The 23,649-nt window shown below is 38.3% G+C and overlaps 1 protein-coding gene across 1 annotated transcript in view; it reads left to right on the forward strand.

Annotated features, from left to right (window-relative positions):
- DCDC1 (doublecortin domain containing 1) overlaps positions 1 to 23,649 on the forward strand; it is a 246,979-nt gene that overhangs the window by 129,818 nt on the left and 93,512 nt on the right. Inside the window, exons 14-18 of the mRNA XM_032212936.1 lie at positions 2,718 to 2,852; positions 4,701 to 4,819; positions 5,463 to 5,523; positions 15,930 to 16,085; positions 16,310 to 16,467. Of these exons, the coding sequence (XP_032068827.1) occupies positions 2,718 to 2,852; positions 4,701 to 4,819; positions 5,463 to 5,523; positions 15,930 to 16,085; positions 16,310 to 16,467 (629 nt within the window). The remainder of the gene's footprint in view (positions 1 to 2,717; positions 2,853 to 4,700; positions 4,820 to 5,462; positions 5,524 to 15,929; positions 16,086 to 16,309; positions 16,468 to 23,649) is intronic.

A 23,649-nucleotide genomic window follows, 5' to 3' on the forward strand; every position in this document is an offset into this window, starting at 1 on the left:
GACATTTTTTTCACTTATTCCAATATGGAAAATCTTTCCAGCAGGAAAAGGGGACTTGAGTGGACAAAGAACTAATTAAACAGATGACTTAAGAGACACAGTGACTTCATTTGAAATAACAGCCTCAGAGTAAACTAAAATGATTGATCCTGAATTACTTTACTTGTTGACAAAATGGAGTATAAGTTTTTCTCCAATTCACACTCCCACTATTCCCAAGGAACTAAAAGAATTTAGAACAGATTTGGTTCAGAGGAATGCAGTAAAAGGAGAAATGAGAAAAATTTATTTCCTTTTCGTATAATTATTGCTGCTTATTATCACTATGAACTGATCATATGTTTTAAAATTTAGAATAGTTACACTCCTAATTATAGTGAACAGAAAGAAATAATTACTAATAATAATTTTTGATGAAAACTGAAAAAAAGCAATAAGATATTTTTTTCTTACTCTATTTAAGCTTAAAAACAAAAGTATGCATAATAGTTGTGACATCAACACATTTATGCTGAGAACTAATTTCATAATTGAAGAGCAACTTTATAAAAATTAATTTCAAGGAGAAAGTCAGATGTTGGTGGTTTTCTTTAATACTTTTGAAAGTTAAAGCTCTCACTGGGATGTATGCAACCCTAAAAGGATTATACCTTAAAGAGGCAAAAGTCTTGTGTTCTGGATACTTACACATTACGATTGTCATTGGGCCTAGGTAGTAATGCTCAACCACCTGACTGTTCCTTTTCATTCCTTATTGACAGTCAAACCCTTTCCAACCGTGTAAAATGTGTGATACATAATCCATGTTCATAAATCTGAGGATAGAGATAACCCAGGCAATTATAACCTGTTGCTTTTTTTATCTCTGTTGAGAAAGCCTGACAATGTATCAGTGATCTGAGACAGATTATAGTACCAGCATTTTGTTTTGATAAGCACAGCCCTTGAAAGTAATATCCTTACAGGTGTTTGATATTTTTCCCCATACAGTTACTTATGAAGTTTACATTTTAATTTACATTTATTTATCCCACCCTTAATATTTTTATAAATGAGTAAAGGCACTGAGCGTATCCAGTACTCTTTTCTCCTCTTTTTACAATCACAACCCTGTGAGATGAGTTGGGCTAAGAGTGACTGCCCCAAATTTTAAATCACGAACTAGTAAATCAGTGTATGATATGAGAAATTTTTGTTTTATAGCACAGTGTTTGTATTAACGGATTTCTTTACATCAATGTTTCATTTCCCTACTCTAGTTTATTAAAAATTATATACAGTATGATGTATTAGGTGGGATTCAGAGACACTTTTTAAAATGAGGATTGTTTCGCAGTATATCAACGAATTCGGTTTTTTAAAAAAAATAGAATATGGATTAAATATAAAGCCTTACACACACAGTGGCTTTAAGAGAGAGCTTGATGGGCCTCTTGGTGGCTGCAGTTACTAAATTATCTATTCTGGCATAGGATTAGGCAATATTTTCCCGAAGCTATGGCTCATAAAAATTCCTGCAGAGTAAAATAGTAATCAAAGGATGTTAATTACTGATTGCTGAGTCAGATGGATTATTTCACTTATGACACAACACTTTTCTCTACTGTGCAATATGATAGAATACATTTAAGCACAAGATGGAAGAATTGATGCATCCAAAGAAGTGATACTTAATATAATTATTTATACTATCTGTTATATCCTTGCTCCACACTCCTGGGAACCATAATATCATCTGAAGCTGGGTTAGAAGGATATGGTGTTGCTTTCTTATGCAGTTTTTTTTTCCAGGTAATATCCAGCATTGTATCTCTTGAAACACAGCATGGTATTAGTGCTGGGTACCAACCTCAAATAAATACAAAGGAACAAGATTTCCTCCCCGTGCACCACAAAATCAAACATGATAAGATTAAAGCCAGTGGTGTAACTAAGAGGACACAGGGACTTTCAGCAGGAGTTATGCACATCATAATACTATCCCTCACTAATTCCAACTATAACAATCTTCCACACAGTTGTGTTGCCTCTGATAGCAACATAAAATGGAAAGGGCAAATACATGTGTTGCTTTAAGCCCCTCATCCTTTTGTTGGGGATTAGTTCCCATTGTATAAGAACTGTGGGGTTTCTTGTCTCAATATTATTGCAGCTGGCTAACAGGTAATATCAAATTGAGCATTCTTTTCCCATAGTGTGTGTCTTTGATACCTTGAATATGCCTCTGTGAAATGATTGCTAGCTCTGAAAATAAAATGTAGCTTTCATACATGACTTTCAACGCAGTCAGAAGATCTTTGAATAGCCTCTCCATTACCCCAATTATAAACCTGTAATGTAGCTCAGCGATTTTACTATTGTCACCTGATTTGGCTGATTTTGCAGTCATATTTAAGTGGATACAGTTAATTCTATGCACACTTTTAGGCTTTAATCTAGGAATAATCCCATGAATTGTAGAAGAATTTACCTTTGAGCAACCAAATATTAAAAAATGCTGAATTATTTTACCATATGTAGAATTTAAACTGGTAAAAATTAATGATGTGTCACCAAACTTCTTTTATCATACAATACATATAGTATAAAAATGCTTTATTTAGGTTGTTGTGGGATGATACCTCATTGTAATAAATAAATATGTTGAATCTGATCTGTTGTTACCTTTACTGCTATCAAAGAAAAAAAATAACATCATATTCTCTTATGGTATGCAGACTGATCCCCAGATGGTTCTCCTCATGTCAGTTACCATAGAAAATATGAGAAAAGGCACTGCCAGAAGAAATCACTGTCAAAATCCAATAGACACAGAACATTGGCCTCTTTCAAATATATGGCTCATCACAAAGGTACTCCTGAAAAAGATTTAATAATGTGTTCATAATTTGTTTGTTATACATGGGTGTCTAGGGGAGGGCAACTGCTATCTAATGCATCAGATGTCACTGTGCAAATAATATAGATCAGTGGTTCCCAAACTTGGCAACTTTAAGACTTGTGGACTTCAATTCCCAGAATTCTCCAGCCAACTCTGCAGAGCTGGCTGGAGAATTCTGGGAATTGAAGTCCACAAGTCTTAAAGTTGCCAAGTTTGGGAACCACTCATATTGATTATGTTCTGTACTATTTGTGTAGTGATGTTATTGTGGCTTGCACCAAATAACTATAGTGGTTTTTTAATTGTTTCAACAATCTTGTATTTCATTCATCTTTTATAGCAGTGTTTCTCAACCTTGGCAACTTGAAGATGTCCGGACTTCAACTCCCAGAATTCCCCAGCCAGCATTCGCTGGCTGGGGAATTCTGGGAGTTGAAGTCCGGACATCTTCAAGTTGCCAAGGTTGAGAAACACTGTTTTATAGAGTCACTGTTCAAATATATCCCACTACAGTGAAGTAGAAGAATCAACTAGAAATCAGATTTTAAAAGCCGAAACAATTATTGATTTTTTGTCATTAGTGTACATGTGAATTTTATAAAGAATTCTATATAAATTATACATTATTAATAATCATTAATTATTAAAATTAATAATTTATGCAGAATTAGAAGAAACTAAAACTTTATAGTGATTTATAGAAATAATTGTTAATACATGACATCAAATGATTTATGGTAATTCCTTGATTTATTGAAAACAATAAATAGTAAAAAGGTAGTAATTTTGATGGAACTCAGATCACTAAAGTCCAAGGTAATTTTGTCTTGGCAATATCCTGCATAAGGATGCAGTTGTCACTGATTGTGGATTGGCTCCACTCATCTATTAGTAAAGACAGAATTTTAACAGAAATCTTAATCATAGTGATACAAAAATGCTTCTTTACAGGATACATCAGGTTAATGTAATTGTAAGATGAGACATTGATAGGTAAAATGATGAAATTGAATGCCAGCATCATACAACATCATTGCAAAATACTGCAAGGAAAAGTTCCTTAAGCATAATCCTGTGTATCATAGGACAGGGAATAACAGAACTATTAACAGCAGAAGATGAAACAGAAATGACAGCTTTTCTGTATGAAGGGCAACACAAGGAATATATTGTGAGAAGAAATTCAGATTGCTATATAGCAAATTAGTTACTTTACCTCAAATCCCAATGATATTGGTGGAAGTTGCTGCCAAATCTAGAGTTTAGGTTTGCAGCTTTAAAGGGAAAAAAAAATCAATAAAGTGATTGCACTTACAACAGTTGTCTTATTGCAGAAGTACTGCTGTTATTTATTTAAACAGATGTGGTTATGGATGTTTAACCAACATTCTTTTAGACTTGAGATAAAACTTTAAATTGACCTAATGACTATAGATGTGTTGCAGTCTTCGCAGTTCACTGAACTTTTTTCCTTGTGCATACATATTTCAAGTAAACTCAATAGTTATAAGTATGGCAAGTGACACGTTATGGACCCTAAATCACTGCACTGTGAAATATGCAGAGGGAAAAGACAAATGAAGATATCAAGGGTCTCTTCTATTTTGCACTGAACTGTAAAATGCCACCCTTGTCGTACAGAAGATCACTGATTCTGAGCAAGGCTCATTGACTGCTAAGTTGTGGATAGCGTTTCAGTTTTTCCAACTGTTAATATCCTGAGTTATCCAGGCATAATGACCTCTCCATTTGTAACACATTGTTGAATTTTCTGGTTCTTTTCACTTATTCATACCCCCTTCCCCCCATTCATTGAAAGGCTGGGAAGATTGTAAGTCGAGCTGTGGCACAAGGCAGTCTGTCTGTTGGTCATCCAATCAGAGCTATGATGCAGGATGGCAGACCTCTTGAGGGCTATAAGTTAACCCTGCAGAAAAGGTACTGATACAATATGCTCTAAAGGTACAATTATTGAGATGAAATTGAATGTTATGAGATGATTGGTTTTCAGATGTTATGAACTAGGGGAAAATATATTCTAAAGGTGATCTAAAGTATATTTAAATAGCCTCTAAATTATATACCCTTATTAGATGTTAGTTTCTTTAAATAGTTTAACCATCTTTGAAAGTTCTTCCTGAAATAATTGCTATAGATTTGTTTCCTTTCTGCACAGAACAGAATAAGGACTCAACATCTTGTCAGTGAATCTGAAGTATGCATGGTATGGTACTAGATATCTTAATGAATAGTGTACAGTTCAGTCACATATAGTTTATATGCTTTTGTTTCATTTACATCTCAATTTCCTCCAGGGGGTTCAAGTTGGAATAATAGTTTCTTTCTATTTTCACAATAAATTTGTATGAACAAAGTTAATGACTTGTTCAGTACCATACAGGCAGCTTTATAATGTCTTGCCTTTTAATTTAGAATATAGTTCACTAATTGGAACACTACAACTAAGTCTGATATATTCTCCAAATAAAGCATATTTAGAGCATAAGATGTGAATTGTGCTATAAATAGATTATCTTTGTGGTTTAGAAATTTCTTAACTTAAAAAGCCTTTTTATTTCAGAGACAAAAACAATATATGTCAGTACTGGGAATTTGGAAATGATGGTTCTATCCATTCTAAGGTGTGTATGTTTAAATATATATTTAAATACTATATTAATACAAGCTATTTATTCTTGCCTGGAATCCATCCATGTATATATAAGGCATTATTGAAAGTCTGTTTCATGAATAATTGAAATGTTATTTTTACTTCCGAATTTTTTTTTAACTTTTGCATGTTCTCTACTTGGCTTCTAAGAATATCTTAAAATCATTTTATTAAAATATTCCTCATAAACTTCTGAAACCTGATATTTTCACTTTATTGATAATATTTTCCAGTGGTGGATTTTATTTTGTTTCTTTAATCTGCTTATGGTATCTATTTAAATTTTCAAATCCAATTTTATCTAAAATTCTGTGATTTGATCTTTATGAAAAAATGTATTCCTGAGCAAACTGTAAGCTTATTGTAAGACACGAGAAAGAAAAAGAGGAATAGAAATCATATGCAATGTCCAACTTTCCATTTCTTAACTCCAACTGAAATCAGTTTTGGAGATTGTCTGTACCCTAAAGTAAGTGTGTGTGTGTGTCTGTGTGTGTACCTTTATATATATATATTTATGGGCAGGCATAGGCCAAACTATGGTACATAGTGCAATACAATGTATGAATAAAACATATACTATTAAAATTATAGCTAATAGTTTTTGAACATGAAGTGATCTATCAAATCCTATTTATACCCAGACGTTTCTTATAGTTATCTTAACTGAACAAAATTTTGCAACTAACAGAAATAGTGACCTGGGTATTTCATCTATGGTATAATGGAAAACTCAACAAAACCTGCAGTGTAGATTTGATCTTTATACCTTCTGTGTAAGGACAAATGCAATCTTGAAAAATCTCAACATGGTTCACCCTTCAGAATCATTGATGGAGAAGCATTAAGGTTGGCAAATGAATTTGCTGTTCTGAAAGAGAAAAGAGGACATTATATGTGTAACTATGAATAGGATAAGTTCCATTCCAAAAATTACTCTTACGATGGACAGAAACTCTGTACAAGTATTGTGTTTATGTGTATGTAGGCTGGAAACCAAACTGTAAAAAAGAGGGCATCCCCCATAATATAAATAATAATTTCTGATTAGAACTAATTGTCTTAACATAAAATGCTCTATGTAAAAAAAAAGATTGATCTCTGATCTGCATAATTCAACCATTTTCTGTTATACACATAACACTCAACACAAAGAAACATGTTAAGTACATACACACAAATAACCTTCCCCAATAGACAGAAAAAAAGGAAAAATCAGGTTGGAGTGGTGGTGAGGAGAATGAATTATTTCACTGGAAAGAGAAAAGCACGGACAAAATTAGATGAAGTTGTGGCAAGGGGAAGAAAAAGAAAGGGGAACCCTGGTGTTAAAAAAAGTTCACCTTTACTGAACAAACAGTCTCTTTTAAACCATTGGCTAATCTTGAAGAGATCCATGTTTTTCAATGACAGTGTGTGTTGCAAATAAATGGCTAGGTCAGTGTTGGCGAACCTTTTCGGCTCCGAGTGCCAAAATGGGAGTGTGTGCAGGGGGGGGGGAGTGCCAGAAACTGGAAGAGCAGTTCCCCAATGTGTATGCACATGCCGGAAAGCTGAGCTTCCGGTTTCTGGCATTTACACGCACGCCGGTCACCTGGTCTTCCGATTTCTGGAGTGCATGCACATGCCAACCCCAGCTTGCCAGCACGCATGTGCATGCTGGAACCCAAAAGAGCAACAGATGTCAGCTGGCCTGCCCAAAGAGATGGCTCTGCGTGCCACTTTTGGCATGCGTGCCATAGGTTCACCAACACGGGGCTAGGTTATAAAGGTTCTGCAGGAGAAGTGAAAACAGGCAAGATGGTGCTTATAGCATCATGATCAAATACGTTTGTGTGTGTGCCCAAATAGACACACACAGAGGGAGGGAGAGAGAGAGAAAGAGTGGTTAGGGTTTGATCATGATTTTGTAAGCACCATCTTGCCTGTTTTCTTGCACAACCTTTGTAATCTAGGCATTTATTTGCTTTCATTTGCTTATCTAGTCTTCTCAGTGAAGATGATTTCCCTAATTCACAGGAATTCCTAGTCAGTTATTATAAGATTATGCTCTCTATTATAAACCCATCCCATATCTCAAAACTTTCCTGTGTTTTGTATAACCCACACAAGAGATAAGGGGTATTGTGGGATCATGCAATCGAAAACCTCTGAGCAGACTTTAGCACTTAGAAAGTGCTTTAATTGGTTTTGTTTGTACTGAGTAATGTGTCATGAAGTCATTGATTGTCCTCAGGGTTATTGCTACTGATCTAGAGAACAGGGCTAGGAATTCTAAATTTTTAAATTTTCTAGTATTTTATTTATAGGCATTCACAGCAGGAGCAAGGGAGGCAATTGATGAAACATGCTTTGTGATACTGCTAATGCAGACTCTATCCCTTATGTACTTGCATGTGAAAGAAGTGTGAATGGGAAATTTCTAACCTGGAATGTAGAAGGAATATAAATCTGAAGGGGAGTATTCTGATCTTGCCTAGTAGTTTGACCAATACATGTATGGAATGTGAAAAGTTCCGCGGTTCGCCCACATAACACCCATCCTCCGCGAGCTGCACTGGCTACCTGTTGATCTCCGGGTGCGCTTCAAGGTCCTGTTGACCACCTTTAAAGCCCTTCATGGTAGTGGATCTGAGTACTTGAGAGACCGCCTTCTGCCGATTACCTCCCTCCGACCGATAAGATCGCACAGACTGGGCCTCCTCCGAATCCCATCTGCCAGTCAATGCCGACTGGCGACTACATGGAGGAGAGCCTTTTCTGTTGCAGCTCCGACCCTGTGGAACGATCTCCCCGTCGAGATACGCACCCTCACCACCGTCCAGGCCTTCCGCGCAGCCCTTAAGACCTGGCTATCCCAACAGGCCTGGGGATAAGTCTTCGATTTGCCCCACCCGAGTGTGAATGTTGAATGCAAGTTGTGTTTTTATTACTTTATTTATTTTGTGCACATATTGTTTGTTTTGAATTTCACCCCCTCCCTAATGATTGTAAGCCGCCCTGAGTCCCCTCAGGGAAAAGGGCGGCCTATAAATCCAAATAAACTAAACTAAACTAAACTAAACTGAAAAGGCCTAAAATCTATGTCAGACTGTCTGAATCCGAGTCATTTGTAGATGCATATGAAAGTAGGAATTCATATGCTGTGATAGTTATATGTTATGTTCCAATGAATAATATTGAAAGAACCTAAAATGAGCATTAAGAAAATTATTCATTAAAAAAAAATCTATGACAGAAAAGAAGAAACCCGAATAATAAAATAAAAAACCTAAATGACAACAGAAAAATCAGGAACATAAACTTAATTTAGAAGTAGTTTATTGACAAATAGTGCTGCAATAAAGTACAAAGGCGAGCAGAGAACCAGCTGCACAGTTGCACATCAGCTTTGAAAAGTAACAGGGCAGTGAAGGTCTGTTTGAAAGCTGAGTGCAGCATAGGCAATTTAGAGTTCAATTGACAGCCAAGCCATATAACACAAATGCAGCACAGGTTCATAAAAAGGGAACTGTAGTGACAGAAAGATACTATAAATGTGGTCCATGACAATCCAGGAATCACTCTGAGGGTTCTTTGCTTTCCAAGGACTGGACAAATTGCAGCATAACAAACCTGTAAACAATGCTTTATTTCACAACGCTTTCCCACAATAGACTGTTGCTTTCCACCCTTCTAGGACTTTTAAGGTTGCCATGTAAACGTGCCTAAAATACTGAGTCCTTGAATACTAAAGATAAAGGTTCCCCTCGCACATATGTGCTAGTCGTTCCCGATTCTAGAGGGCGGTGCTCATCTCCATTTTAAAGCCAAAGAGCCAGCGCTGTCCAAAGACGTCTCTGTGGTCATGTGGCTGGCATGACTAAATGCCAAACATGCACGGAACACTCTTATCTTCCCACCAAAAGGTGGTCCCTATTTTTATACTTGCATTTTTTACGTCCTTTCGAACTGCTAGCTTAGCAGAAGCTGGGACAGGTAATGGGAGCTCACTCCGTTATGTGCCACTAGGAATTCGAATTGCTGAACTGCTGACCTTTCTGATCGACAAACTCAATGTGTTAGCCACTGAGCCACCGCATCCTTGAATACTTACTTTAAGCAAAAGTCTGTAAAGTGGCATATAGCCTTCACCTCCTTCCAAAAGATCATACACTAGTTGGGTTGCACTATCTTAGTATGATTGTTCCTCTTCTAGTTGCTACCAAGCTCTCAGCAAAACTCCAAGTAGGATTCCCACCAGGTTATGTCATTCACCATAGTTTGTAGTCCTGACAGTAGACTGATAGCACTTTTGCCTGCTTGTAATAGATACCAAATTCCAGACTTCACCTCTATTTCCCCATCTTCATGTATTTACATATTTCTTCCTATCCTTCTTCATTCTGCTTCTATAAGCTAGGGTTCTGGGTGGGATGAGGATATCTCTGGATGTGGCCCCATCCTTGAAAATATCAGAGCATGCCTTAATAATTTATTACAGACAGCTGGATTGCTGGAATGGATGCTTGTGAGTAAAATAGCGAGTGGCTGAATTAATGTATGAAGGAAATGGGGTAGGAAGCATTTCTGCCTGGCTGCAGCTATTTTTTCCCAACTGCAGATAGCAACTTCCAACTTCACCCCCTCTCAGTCACACACCAGAGAAGTTATCCAGCCAGTCTGGATCAAAGAACAGAGAGTCAAGGAGCAGAGCAAGAAACAAAAACACAAGAACACAGCTCTGAGCTTAGTGAGCTGTTTCCAACAGAGAGGCATTGCTAGTGGCAGTTCTTAAATGATGCAGGTAAGGTTCAGTTAGACACGGACATCTTTGATTCCCAAGGAGCTTTCCTAATTTGCCTTTGCTTGGCTCTCTGACACTGCCAACATGTCCTAAGGCTGGGAGTCCTGTCAGGATCCCACCCCTTGTCACTTGAATCCTCTCCTACCCGCTCCCTCTATTTGTCAAGACAGCCTGAGCTGGTTAATTGAGGTTGATAGTTCAGCCTCCTCAGTCCATAACATAAAGAAACATATAATGTAAGTGAACACAAGTCTGGCTATGATTAGACTTGGCAGGACAAACTGCAGGTAAAACTCAAAGGAGTGAAACGATCAACAAAGGAACAAAACAAAGAAAATCATCTTTATTAAAGAATAAAGAAATAAAGTGCTCAACTCAAAAGATTTTTTTTCAGCATTTGCATCCTGGACAAAAGCATGAAAAATACCAGTAACTATTCTGCTATGTTACACAACAGGAGGAACTAAATAATTTTATTAAGGAAGCTAGGAAATAATGTAAGGTGATTTGATTACCAGAGCTGGTATGACCCCTGCCTTTGACTTTCACACTGGTGTCTGTGTGTGTGTGTGTGTGTGTGTATGTGTGTGTGTAATCAGCAGATGCCTTAAAGGCCTTCTGTAATTCTCCTGCAACAATTGCAAACATAAGTGCCATGAAGATGATACCAATAAAGGAACAAACACCCTACTTCGAGGAAAAAAAATAAAAAAACTGTACTGTTTTAGAGGATTAGATACTTCACTGAGGACTGTAGTGTTTTCTTTAACTAAAACAAACACCATATGAACCATAGTGGAGGAGTAAGGTGCATCATGGAAGTTCAGCAATAATTTGGCTTCCTGTGGCAAGACAGGAATGAAAAACCAAAAGAATTTAAGCTTGAGTTCACAAAATGTCAGAGAAATCGGAGAAGTCTAAGGTATAGCTGAAAGGGAAAGGAAAGTCAGTTATTCTTGCTGAAACAAGCTAGAATTCTTTTAGTGTTTCCTGCCTCAGCAGACAGAAAAAATTTATAAGATGGTAGTATTCATATATACACATGCACTAAATGAAAGTACCTTTGCATAGGCATCATTTCACTTAGGAATAGGAAAAAAAATCTTCCCTTTGAAGCTTGGAAACTCAGTTGAGTTACCAAAAAGCAGAATAACAAAGCCGCCTTAACAAAACCTACCAAAAACAAATTAGAAATTAAACAAAACTTGACAGAAGAGCGGGGTGCCTATTGTCTTAAATGTCTTAGTACAAATTCATAGTTCTGGAAACATTAACTTAGGGAACAGTTCTTTGTTACTTCTGTAATTATGTACCAGGACCCAGAAATCAGTAATGTAAAAGGGAAGAGTTGAGGGAAGGTGTTTAGTCATATTTCCTTTTTTCTTATCATATCTTTAATTTCGTTTTTGTTTTCGTTTTCGTTTTCCCTTTATTTGTATGCCGCCCTTTTCCCTGGGGGGACTCAGGGCGGCTCACAGTTCAAAAAGGGGGGGGGAGACAAACAATACTCCAACATGGAGACAATACAACATATTAAAAAGAGAGCACAACAGTCACACAATTCGGGTGGGGTTAGAATCTTAACCCCAGGCCAGCCGGGACAGCCAGATCTTTAAAGCGGCGCGGAAGGACTGGAGGGTGGTGAGGGTCCGAATCTCCATGGGGAGTTCGTTCCAGAGGGTCGGAGCAGCCACCGAGAAGGCTCTCCTCCGGGTAGTTGCCAGTCTGCACTGGCTAGAAGATGGAATTCGGAGGAGGCCTAATCGATGCGATCGTATCGGTCTAGTGGAGGTAATCGGCAGTAGGCGGTCTCTCAAGTACCCAGGCCCACTACCATGAAGGGCTTTGTAGGTGATAAGTAGCACCTTGAAGCGCACCCGGAGATCAACAGAGGCAGCCAGTGCAGCTCGCGGAGGATAGGTGTTACGTGGGTGAAGCGAGGTGCACCCACAATCGCTCGCGCGGCCGCATTCTGGACTAGCTGAAGTCGCCAAATGCTCTTCAAGGGCAGCCCCATGTAGAGCACATTGCAGTATTCCAGCCTAGGGGTCACAAGGGCATGAGTGACTGCTGTGAGGGCCTCCCGGTTCAGGTAGGGACGCAACTGGTGTACCAGGCGAACCTGGGCAAATGCCCCCCTGGTCACAGCTGACAAATGATGTTCGAAGGTCAGCTGTGGGTCCAGGAGGACTCCCAAGTTGCGAACCCTGTCTGAGGGGTGTATAATTTGACCCCCCAGCCTGAGAGATGGAACACTTGGCCAATTCGCGGGAGGGAAGCACAGCAACCACTCGGTCTTTTCTGGATTGAGCACAAGCTTGTTGACCCCCATCCAGTCTTTAACAGCCTCCAGACCCTGGCTCATCACATCCATCGCTTCGTTGAGTTGGCACGGGGCGGACAGATACAACTGAGTATCGTCCGCATATTGGTGGTATTTTATCCCGTGCCGTCGAATGATCTCACCCAGCGGTTTCATGTAGATGTTGAAAAGAAGGGGGGACAGGACCGAACCCTGCGGCACCCCATATGTTAGGGGCCTAGGGGTCGATCTCTGCTCCCCAACTAACACCGACTGCGACCTGTCCGAGAGGTAAGAGGAGAACCACTGTAAAACAGCGCCTCCCACCCCCACCTCCCGCAGTCGTCGCAGAAGGATACCATGGTCGATGGTATCGAAAGCTGCTGAGAGGTCAAGGAGCACCAGGATGGAGGTGTGGCCTCCATCCCTGGCTCTCCAGAGATCATCAGTCAACGTGACCAAAGCGGTTTCTGTGCTGCAGCCAGGTCTGAAGCCTGACTGGAAAGGATCGAGATAACTGGCTTCCTCCAAGGACCGCTGGAGCTGAAAGGCCACCACCTTCTCAACAACCTTCCCCACAAAGGGGAGGTTGGAGACCGGACGATAGTTATTTAAAACAGCTGGATCCAAGGATGGTTTCTTCAGGAGGGGTCTCACCACCGCTGCCTTTAAAGCGGGGGGAAAGACCCCCTCCCGTAGAGAGGCGGTAACAACCACCTGGATCCAGCCTCGTGTCACCTCTCTTCTGTTTACAACCAGCCAGGAGGGGCACGGGTCCAGTACACATGTGGAGGCTCCTACAGCTCTCATCACCTTGTCCACATCCTCAGGGGTAACAGCTTGAAACTCAACCCAGCGATGGCTTACCAGATCATCCCTTAGTGCCTCGGCTGGTTCTGCAGAATTGGAGTCCAGGTCCGCCCGGAACCGAGCAACCTTGTCTGCGAGGAATTGGACGTAATCCTCAGCCCTGCCCTTCAGCGGATCGCCCGTATCCCTCCTATTTAGGAGGGAACGGGTTATCCTAAACAGGGCGGCTGGGCGCGACTCAGCAGATGCAACCAGAGAGGCAATGTATGTTCTCTTAGCCGTCCTAATTGCTCGAATGTACTCTCTGGTGCAGGTTGTTAAACGTGCTCGGTTCGGTTCGGATTTACTGGACCTCCATAAGTGCTCTAGGCGTCTCCTTTGGCGCTTCCTCTCCCAGAGTTCCTCAGTAAACCAAGGAGCCCTCCGGGATCCACTGCTTCGGAGCGGCCGTAGAGGCGCAATCTGGTTAAGAGACTTCGTCGCTGCCAAGTTCCAGGCAGCAACCAGAATCTCCGCTGGACTGCGGGCGAGGGTATCAGGAATAACCCCAAGTTCCGTCTGGAACCCCAAAGGGTCCATAAGTCGCCTGGGGCGGAACCACCTGGTCGGCTACTCCTCCCTACAGTGGGGGTTTGGTCTCCGAAAGTCAAGCCTCAATAGGTAGTGGTCTGACCATGACAGGGGCAAGATCTCACTACCCCTCAGACCAAGGTCACAGTTCCACTGCTCCGAGAGGAATACGAGGTCAAGCGTGTGACCCGCTGAGTGGGTCGGTCCTCGGATTACTTGGGTCAAGCCTATGGTTGTCATGGAAGCCATGAACTCCTGCGCTCCGTCAGAGTGACCACCGAGCAAAGGCAGATTGAAATCCCCCAGAACCATAAGTCTGGGGAACTCAACTGCCAGCTCGGCTATCGACTCGAGGAGCGAGGGGAGGGCTGCTGCAACACAGTTGGGAGGCAGGTACGTTAGCAGCAGACCCACTTGACCCTTGAGGTCCAACTTCACCAGCAGGGACTCACACCCGACAAGCTCCGGAGCAGGGATCCTACGAGGTGCTAGAGACTCCTCTAGCAATTTCTTTTGCTTATAAGTTCTTTAAGAAATCTCATTGAGATATTAATGAAATATGCTGTCTCATGCTAGTGTTATTTTCTCAGGAGTTTTCTTGAAGTCTGGTAAACATCAAGCAGACCTCAAAATTCTCACCCATTAGAGTTGTTCACATCTTACAGATGACACCTGGCTTCTGTGGAGGAGCTATTTCAATGCAACAGTAGCACTTGAAATGGCTTCTTCCTGGATGCTGGCAATTGAGGTATCATCTCTTGACCATTCGATTTTGGGGAATCAGTGCAAAACTTACCCAATGAATGCCAACAAGTGGAGAGGATCCAAACTACCATTTTATTTTTCAAAGCTAGTGGGTTACAATCAGTTACTGGTCTCGTATACCCAGTTGAGCTAACAGCAAACAGTCACAAGGTTATATAGATCTTATGTAGAATTTTTAATTAAAGTTAATTTGAACATATGTACTTATTAATAGGATACTCCTATTTTATAACTTTACAACTGGTAAAGAAACAAGATAATTAGAAAAAAAGACATATATTGGTCATAAATAAACACATTCTTTGAAATGGAAGATAGCAGTCTTCAAATATGACAAATATTCTAATGAGGTAATTCTTACCCCATTAAAGGAGGAGAGAAATAAGAAAACATAGCACTACATTTCCTTGAATTCACTGCCTCTTTTCAAGCTATATATTCCATAATCAATGAATCACTAAAAAGTTCAAATTAAATTTGACAGTACAGCAACAATACAGCAGTAAACATTTCATTCCTAAAGGTGACATCAAAAGAATACAGCTAAACGCATATGCTCTGCTTTTATAAGGGATTCATTCTGGATTCTTATTCCAATACCTGTACATATTTTTTTAAAGGGGATGCTGCAACCATTTCTAGCTGTTTTCACTTAAAGAAATGGAAGGGCAGGACTATCAAATAAGGTTTGAAATATAGGAAAGGTGCCAGAAGTTGCCCAACTGTACTATAGCTAGTATATTGTGAATTTGACATAAATTCATCATTTCCCCCTCTCGTAATGGGGGGTGGGATATGAAATACTGTATGTCTTTCAATATTGCATGAGTACCAATTTAATATTCTATATGTATTAAATACATAAATAATTAAAAACTTAGATTCTCTTCTAACTTTTGAAAGTTATATGCGGTAGTGAGCTGCAACCAGCTTTATTGGCTCATGAGAGGCAAATCTTCAGGAATTTTGTGAGCTAGCTGAGAGCAGAGTTGAGTTGTACCATGTCGCATATTGATCAGCTGTTCGGTGGCTCCTAACAGAGCCTGTCCGTGGCAATAAATTATGCTTTTACTAGTATATCACTGGTTGGTTGTTTGCGAATTGCAGACTTTTGCAACTACTCTGCCTTTATTCCTCACTACAGGCTTACCCTGAGTTTGTCCTAACTTACCTAGAAGAGTTAAATGTAAAAGAGATGGTCCAGATCAAATGTCCAACACATGAGGTCCAGTCTGTACTTCATCAAAAGATAGATGACAACTCAGAAGACATCCCTGTTCCACTGCAGAACCAGAGAGAGGTCAGAGCAACTGGCTTTTTTTTCCACAGGAAAATCATTTGAAGAGAGATATTACAATTTAACATATATGGGTCCAGAAAAGAGACCAACAATACAAAAGCGAATACTCAATATACAAATATCATACTTCAAAAAAAAAAAGGATTTTCCCCATATTAAAATTATCTGATTGCTGAGTTTTAGTTAACATAAGCATTAGGATTCAGTATATGTTAATTCCACAGGTTTTAGAAAATAGTGACCACAACAGTAAGGAGAAACAACTTTCCAGACCTTTGGACGCCCATTTAATGCCTAAAGGTACCTCAGGCGAGAATTGCCAGCTGACAGTAGCATTGGTGAGGAAACTAGAAGAGAAACATCCTAAGGCCTCAGCTCAAAGGTAAGCTAGTGACAGAGTTGATATTTATTGTTCAATGACATTAGATGTTTTCCTTCAGTTTTATGTAAGATTGATTTCCTGGATCTTAGTGAAATATCTCAAAAGCCCTCTGGCTTGCAAGAAGAAATGGAGTTTTAACCAAATCTAATGGAAGGGGGAGGAAGGAGGTGACATTTATGCAGGTTTTTAAAAAAAGATTGATGTCTACACTTATCACTGAGGACAAAGTATCATTACGTATTATGCATGAATTGTAGCATAACCCCATAAAGTGCATAATTTATGGTACTTAATTATCATTTATTAATTCTACATATGTGAAATAAGAGTTTTCTATATTCATATAAATAAATTGTTGCAAATTCTCTGGGTGTCTTAAATGGAGGTTATATTGACCATTGTAAGAAGATAACACTTATACATTTAATACAGATTTGCAATGAAATTACTAAAATGCATTAAAAGGGAAAATAAAAAAATACAATTAATAAAAATATTTACATCTTTCAATTCTCATTTTAACTATATAAAATAGTACTGAATGCTACAATTTTATTTTTTTTACATATTCATTTCTTACAGTTTTCATAATAAACTTATGGAACCTATTTAGGGGTTGTTTTATATTACATAAATATAAGTTTTGCTGAAATAAGCCCAGCATTACATTATATTTTTCCTGCCTTTCTTCATAACGTATATCAGCTTCGAAGTGTTCAAGACTCAAGTGAAGAATTTTATAGTTCTGTAGATATTTATACGAAAATCAGTACTGCTATCTCACTTCTCAGAGAGGATCTTGTATTATAGCATTTCTGTTTCTTTTCAGCTATTCATCAGCTTTTGAGCATGCTTTGTGCAATAATGTCCTGAATACCTGCTAGTTTACATTGTATTATTTATAGCTGGATTATTGCAATCTACATTACGCAGGGCTGGTCTTGAAGACTATCAGAAACTGCAGCTGGGCCAGAATGCAGCAGCATAGTAATTCTGATACTCACAGTTTGCCCAAGTTGTGCGCTATTGTTCTGTGAGCTGCACAGTCTTTCGCTTGGATTCTAGGTGCAGTTCAAGGAGTGGTTATCACCTTTAAAATTCTACATGGCAGAGGACCAGATTATTTGTGGAACTGCATTTGCCCAAGTCTTTGGAATAGTTTCCCATCTAAGATCTGAGGCCTCTACCCTTTTAGCCATTCAGGAGGGCGTGAAGACCTAGCTGTTCCCCCCAAGCACTGGTCTAGGATGGGGCTAAGTCATGAGGCTAGTGCCTGGTTTTATTCCTGTTTGATTTGTTTTATTCATCTTTTTATTGGTTGTTGTGAGCCACCTGGGATTGCTTTGTGAGGTAGACAAGCATATAAATCCTTTTAATACATAAAATATATATTTAATATATAAATAAATTTAGTTTTAATCATTTAATTTTTAATGGGCCAACAGTATGGCAAATTTCATGCCAGTCTTAAAGGCAGACACAGGCTATATTGCGTTACATGTTCTTCAATGATTCTGGAGCTAGATAGCCTTCTGTTCTAGGAAAAACCTTCTTGATAGGTAGAGTTTGCCAAACTTTGATCTATACTTCTTACCATTGTCTCCTGGTCAAATTGCATTTCTCCTATAATTAGATACTATATATTAGGTATTATATATGACTGAGGCCAGCTGTGATTAAAACAGTTCTGGGATGTTCTGGACCTGTATTTAGAATTCTGATTAGAACCTGATTTTGAGAGTGTGTTTTGGAGCAGCTTTGGCTTTAATCCAGGACTGAAATCCGGCCAGGGGTAACAGATTAAAAGTTGCGGAGGTAAGTAGAAGAAGAAACTCTCATTATCCCTGATTCATTACCTCCAAGCAATATTCCTGTATCTTAAATTTTTCATTTAACGAATCAGTGGATTCACTAAGTTTTGTAGAAAAAGGTCCCCAACCCCTGGACCGCAGCTCACTACCGTGCCATGGCCTATTTGGAATTGGGCCACATGAATGGCTAGACAAAGCATATGCATGTATGCAGCTCAACTTGTATGAGCAGTGGGCCGGCGGGGACTTGCACAAGTCAACCTGCATGCATGCTAGCCCACTACTCACGCAAGGGCTGCGTGCATGAATGCATGCATACCAGCCCACTGTTCATGCATCTTAGTTCCTCTCCCTCCACCCCCAGCTCGGCCACCGAGCCGCAAAGATTGGGAACCACTATTTTAGAAGATGCATCTGTATTATTTTTCTATATTTTAATATAATCCAGATTAATAATATGATTCACTCTAAAATATTTTTTGAAAATCTCTGAGTAATATAATTAATAAAAAATAGGATCCAAAATGAATTAGTATGGAAAAGGAAAATATTCTCCTGTTGTATTATTTCTTCTGTAATAGCAATGAGTAAAAAGTGATACTGTAATACTACCCTGTTTCCCTGAAAATAAGACCCCCCGATAATAAGACCAATTGGTCTTTTGAGCACATGTGCTAAAATAAGCTCTCCCCAAAAATAAGCCCTCCCCCCCCAAATATTGCAACACAGCAACAGCCATAAGGTGACCACACTTTCCGAGAAAATAACGCTACCCCGAAAATAAGGCCAAGCACTTATTTCGGGGGTAAAAAGAAAATAAGAGTCTATTATTTTCACAGAAAAACAGTAAATATGAAAATGTTCTGTTTGTTCTTGTTTACAAAGAGATGGGAGGCAATATAAAGCTTTTTCTTATTATTCCAATTTTACGCTGGCAGCGATTCTGCTATAAGGGATGGAACGTATTTCTTCATGACTGTCAGCACTTTGTCTTTAATCAAAATGACCTTATACAGTATGTTGTTAAGTGCAACTGTTCTTGAACAAAAGGGATTTCCCACGCCTTTCTATTTCAGCCCCTTATGTCAATAAAAGGCACAATCAGGGAACTTTTTGAAAGGGGGAAGTTCTAATGTGAGGAGACAAACGGCAGAAAACTTTTCAGAGAAGTTTCATGCCAAATCATACAATATTTCAGAAAGTTCCTTGATCTTCAAGAACTGTTTTTAGGTTCCAAGAAGATGCCATAGAAATAGCATTAATGCCCATTGATTTTTATCTGAAAAGTATATTCATCCAATGTGTAAGTTATTTGTTGTACTTGTTGCAATTCTACTTAAAAGGAGCACAGGAGATGACTCCAAATAACTTAAAGCATATTAAGAACAAGGCATAAGATTTATAAGATATCTTTTCTAATTAAAAGAAAGCTTTTGTTATTTTTTTTAAATTCTGTTGTTACAGATTGGACATATAAACAAATTTCTCACAGATTTATTCTTTAAAAATTATTATTAATAGTTTCATTAACTTGCCCTCAGTGTCATCCACATTTTTTGTTTCACTGATGTTGGTAAAATTGGCCACCTATAGTATCTACTGCACTGTATTCCCACTGGGTAAACAAATTCCTGTAATTTAAATTTAACTAAAAGCACTTTTTTGCAGTATTGCTTTGCTCTTTAAACTATAGCATATAGATGTTTGTGTTTTAATATTTTTTTCAACATCATACTTTATTTTCTTCAGTGAGGAATTCATGACAGATTCTTTTTACTAAAAATCTAAGGTTTTCCTCATGATTTATTTGCCATCTAAATGTTCTAAAGGTTAAAGCTTTGAATTGGGGACAAATTAGCTTTCATTACATGCATTTTGACAAAATTATTTAGTTCTCTGTTTGAGCTAGATAATTCAAATCCATTTTTCCTCTCCCTTTCTCAGGATCACAGAAAAACTAATTCAAGGTGCGTATCATTTTTTTCTCCTGACAATGTGAGGATGCAGTTGTTTGCATTATTATATTAAATTGAGCAACTTACCTTTATTTAAATTGAATAGATGTTGTGGAGGGAGAACTGTAGCAGCCAACAAAGCATGGTGACCCAGCTTGTCACCCAGTGACCTGTGAGAAGGAAATAATCAACTGTGAGTAGCTGTCATCTTAACTGATTCTGACAGTTTGGCTCTGGGCACATCTGTGCTAGTTGCATGGAAAGGCCTTTGTTGTTTTCCCACTAGTGACTTTGCTGACTGCTGTAGGGGTTACTTGCTGCCCTACTCCTACTCTTCCCTCCCCTTCAGGAGGGAAAGCAGCTGCCAGTGATGGGATTGACATTTCTTTCAATGATTTACTTGGCATTTATTTAATTATAAAGTACAAGTTCATATGGGATATTAGACCTTTGCAGGGCATTCTAAGTGAAATTAGGATCCTTCTTGGATTGTACTGTTCCAGTCAAAAAATTGAATATTTTTAAAATTTCCATGGAAAATAGTGAGCTGATGGTCTCTCCATTTTATAAAAATATGTCAAATGTTTATCTCAATATTTTAATATTGTTAACTGTTTACAGTGATTAATATTCCTAAATGTCCTTTAGTCAGCTAAAGTTACCATTTTGTCTCATTGCTTTAATTATGCTTGCCTTTGCTTATTTCAATATCATAGTTTCTGTAATGGAAAGTAAATTAATTATATATAAATAAAGGTTTGTTTTCCTTTTCCTTCAGGACGCGTACATGCTAAGACTTTTTACCTGAATATATACAAAGTTCTTTTAACCTCTTTTGGTTAAAAGCACATAATAAGGTAGAAGAGCAAAAGAAAATAAATGTATCATTTGGCATGCAAACTTTGTATGTGCACTTTTCTTTATAGGAACACAAACTGTTGTTTACAATGGTTAAAACTGGATTACACTCATTAGTTAAGGAGATTTGCATTCATGTGATCTCTTCTACTTATTACCACAGATGCCTCCTGGATCTGCTTTAGAGATCCTCCAAGCTTTCAGAACAGATGTGGGGGGAGGACTGAAGGGGAAGGGAAATCTGTTAGACCAGCATTTTATTTTTATTGGCAGATAGCCAGTATTGGATGCAACCCAGTCTTAATTGCTCTTCCTTAGTGATAATTTGTTCTGGAATAAAGCAGATGTTTTTCTTCCTTCATGGAATAAAATAAATCTGGGGCTGTAATGAGAGAAAAAGTATGACCATGATTCTTTGTTTGCAGACATACTGTAATCTTTCATGCCAATTTTGAGAAAAATATGAATAATTTGACCATAAGTACTGTTTATGATATAAATGATGGAATGGAGCAATCCATTTATCAGTAATATATGTATTATCCACTTATGAAAATGACAATTTTGTAAAAGCTAACATTCTTCTTACAGAAATGTCTAAGGAATAAAGTAGATAAGATTTTATATTTAAATAGAAAAAAGGGAGGGTTTTCTTAATTTCAAGTAGAATATAAATATTTTACATAAATAAATGCACACTTTATTATTGAAAGATCTTTTTTCAGTTTGTCAATGATCCTATTCCAGTTCATACTATCCTAAGGGAGAATGAAACCTTATTAGTTTTGGGAGATCTCTCAAATGTTTCAGGTTTATTAACCACAGTAATCCTAAATAGATGCTAACTGGGGACTGGAACAACTATGCTATGTCTGCTATGCCATCCTGGTGTCATTCCTTAGGTACATGGCCTATTCTAGAATATAATCTAGATAAAATGGGATTATCATTTTGCTGTGGCAGCAGATTCTATAAGTATCCACACCATCCCTTATGCTTTTAATATTTACATTAAGCTTATGAGAAAGTTATCTTGTGATTGGGCCTGAGATAGCAATATGTGAATGACATTGAGTTCTAATTTTTTTCGCTACATCAAGTTCAGTCCTAGGATGTTGTTACCAGTGCTAATAGATGAGTGATGACTCAGTCAGGATCCAGATTTCGGAGTGAGACTGTTTGGTTCAACTGTCTGCATGAATTATAGTCAACTTGTTGGAAGAAGATTGCCCTCCTTTTATAACATCAGAATCATAGCTTTGCTCTTGATACCACACTCTTTTAGAGGTACAGGTTTTCTCAGTAGTTCATTGCACTTTTTAGCAATATCGGCTGATATACCAGTTTCGAACATTCAATTATTCACGTTTTGGTAACTCCCTATTTTGGTTATTGCAGTCATTGTAAGCGGAGGTGGTTTGGAAATATTATATAATCCAGAACAGACAGTCAAGTTGTTAATCAGAGCTTTAGCCTTATTATAATATTTCACATATATTTTACTTCCAATTAATTTCACCATTGTAAAGGTAGGAAAAATGACCTTTGGAAACAGGAAGGAGAGTCACAGATGGGACAACCAGCATGTAAAAGGTATCTCAGGCCACAGAAGGGGGGTGACCAGTTTGTAATAAGTGAATAAGTGTTAGGCAGAAAATAAGAAGGAAAGTGGAAAATTGGATTTTATTTCCTAAGAGGTGGGAAAGAGAGACATATTTTTCATGAAAAAAAAATGCAATCAATAGCTCTGCAAAGTTTGAAAATAGTGGATAAACAGCCCCTTTATGTTCCCAAAGAGAAATCTGCATATATTGAGAGGGGCCTATTCAGAAAGAAGCTGCTTCATTTATGCTCATCAATGGTGTAACTACCATTGAGTAACCTTGCCAGTGATTGCTTAGCATATTGGCACATCATCCTACATCCAACTGGCTTCATGTTCTCCCTGCAGCTCTTCATGGTGACACAAAGCCCAAATCTATGGAGCCTGTTCCAGGCAGAGTGGGAAATTAAATGGGTCTTTGATGTGCACCATAACACAGAAGGACAGCAGATATTCCATTGCAGTGAACGCTCCTGGAAAAACTTTGCAAGATACCAGAATGTATATCATATGCATTAGACTAACGCTTGGAATGTTGGATTGCAGTCACTAAAACAAGCAAAATAAAGTGCTTCTCTAGAGTACTCTCAAAAATTTGTAAGATGTCAGAAGTTATTATAATATCATGTATAATAGACATTGTACTAAATCTAGATTGTTGGATACCAGATTACCTGATAAAGTGGGAAGAATGCAGAGAAGACTAAAGTTAGGGACTTTATAAGAAATTTTCTAAAATGAAATTAAATTCCAACATGGGAAGACTCAAGTTCAGGTTTACCCCAGCCATGAAATTTACTCAATGACTTTCAGCTACTCAGTCTATCTCAGCCCAGCCCATTTCCTTGACTTCTTTTTGGAGGGGTGAAAATGAAAAGATCAAGAACTAGCTATATATTTGCAGGGTAAAAGCATCATGCCATTGTATCACAAGCTCTATTCTCTTGTACATGTG

Source organism: Thamnophis elegans, chromosome 1 (assembly GCF_009769535.1).
Source record: "Thamnophis elegans isolate rThaEle1 chromosome 1, rThaEle1.pri, whole genome shotgun sequence".
Taxonomy (NCBI): Eukaryota; Metazoa; Chordata; class Lepidosauria; order Squamata; family Colubridae; genus Thamnophis; species Thamnophis elegans.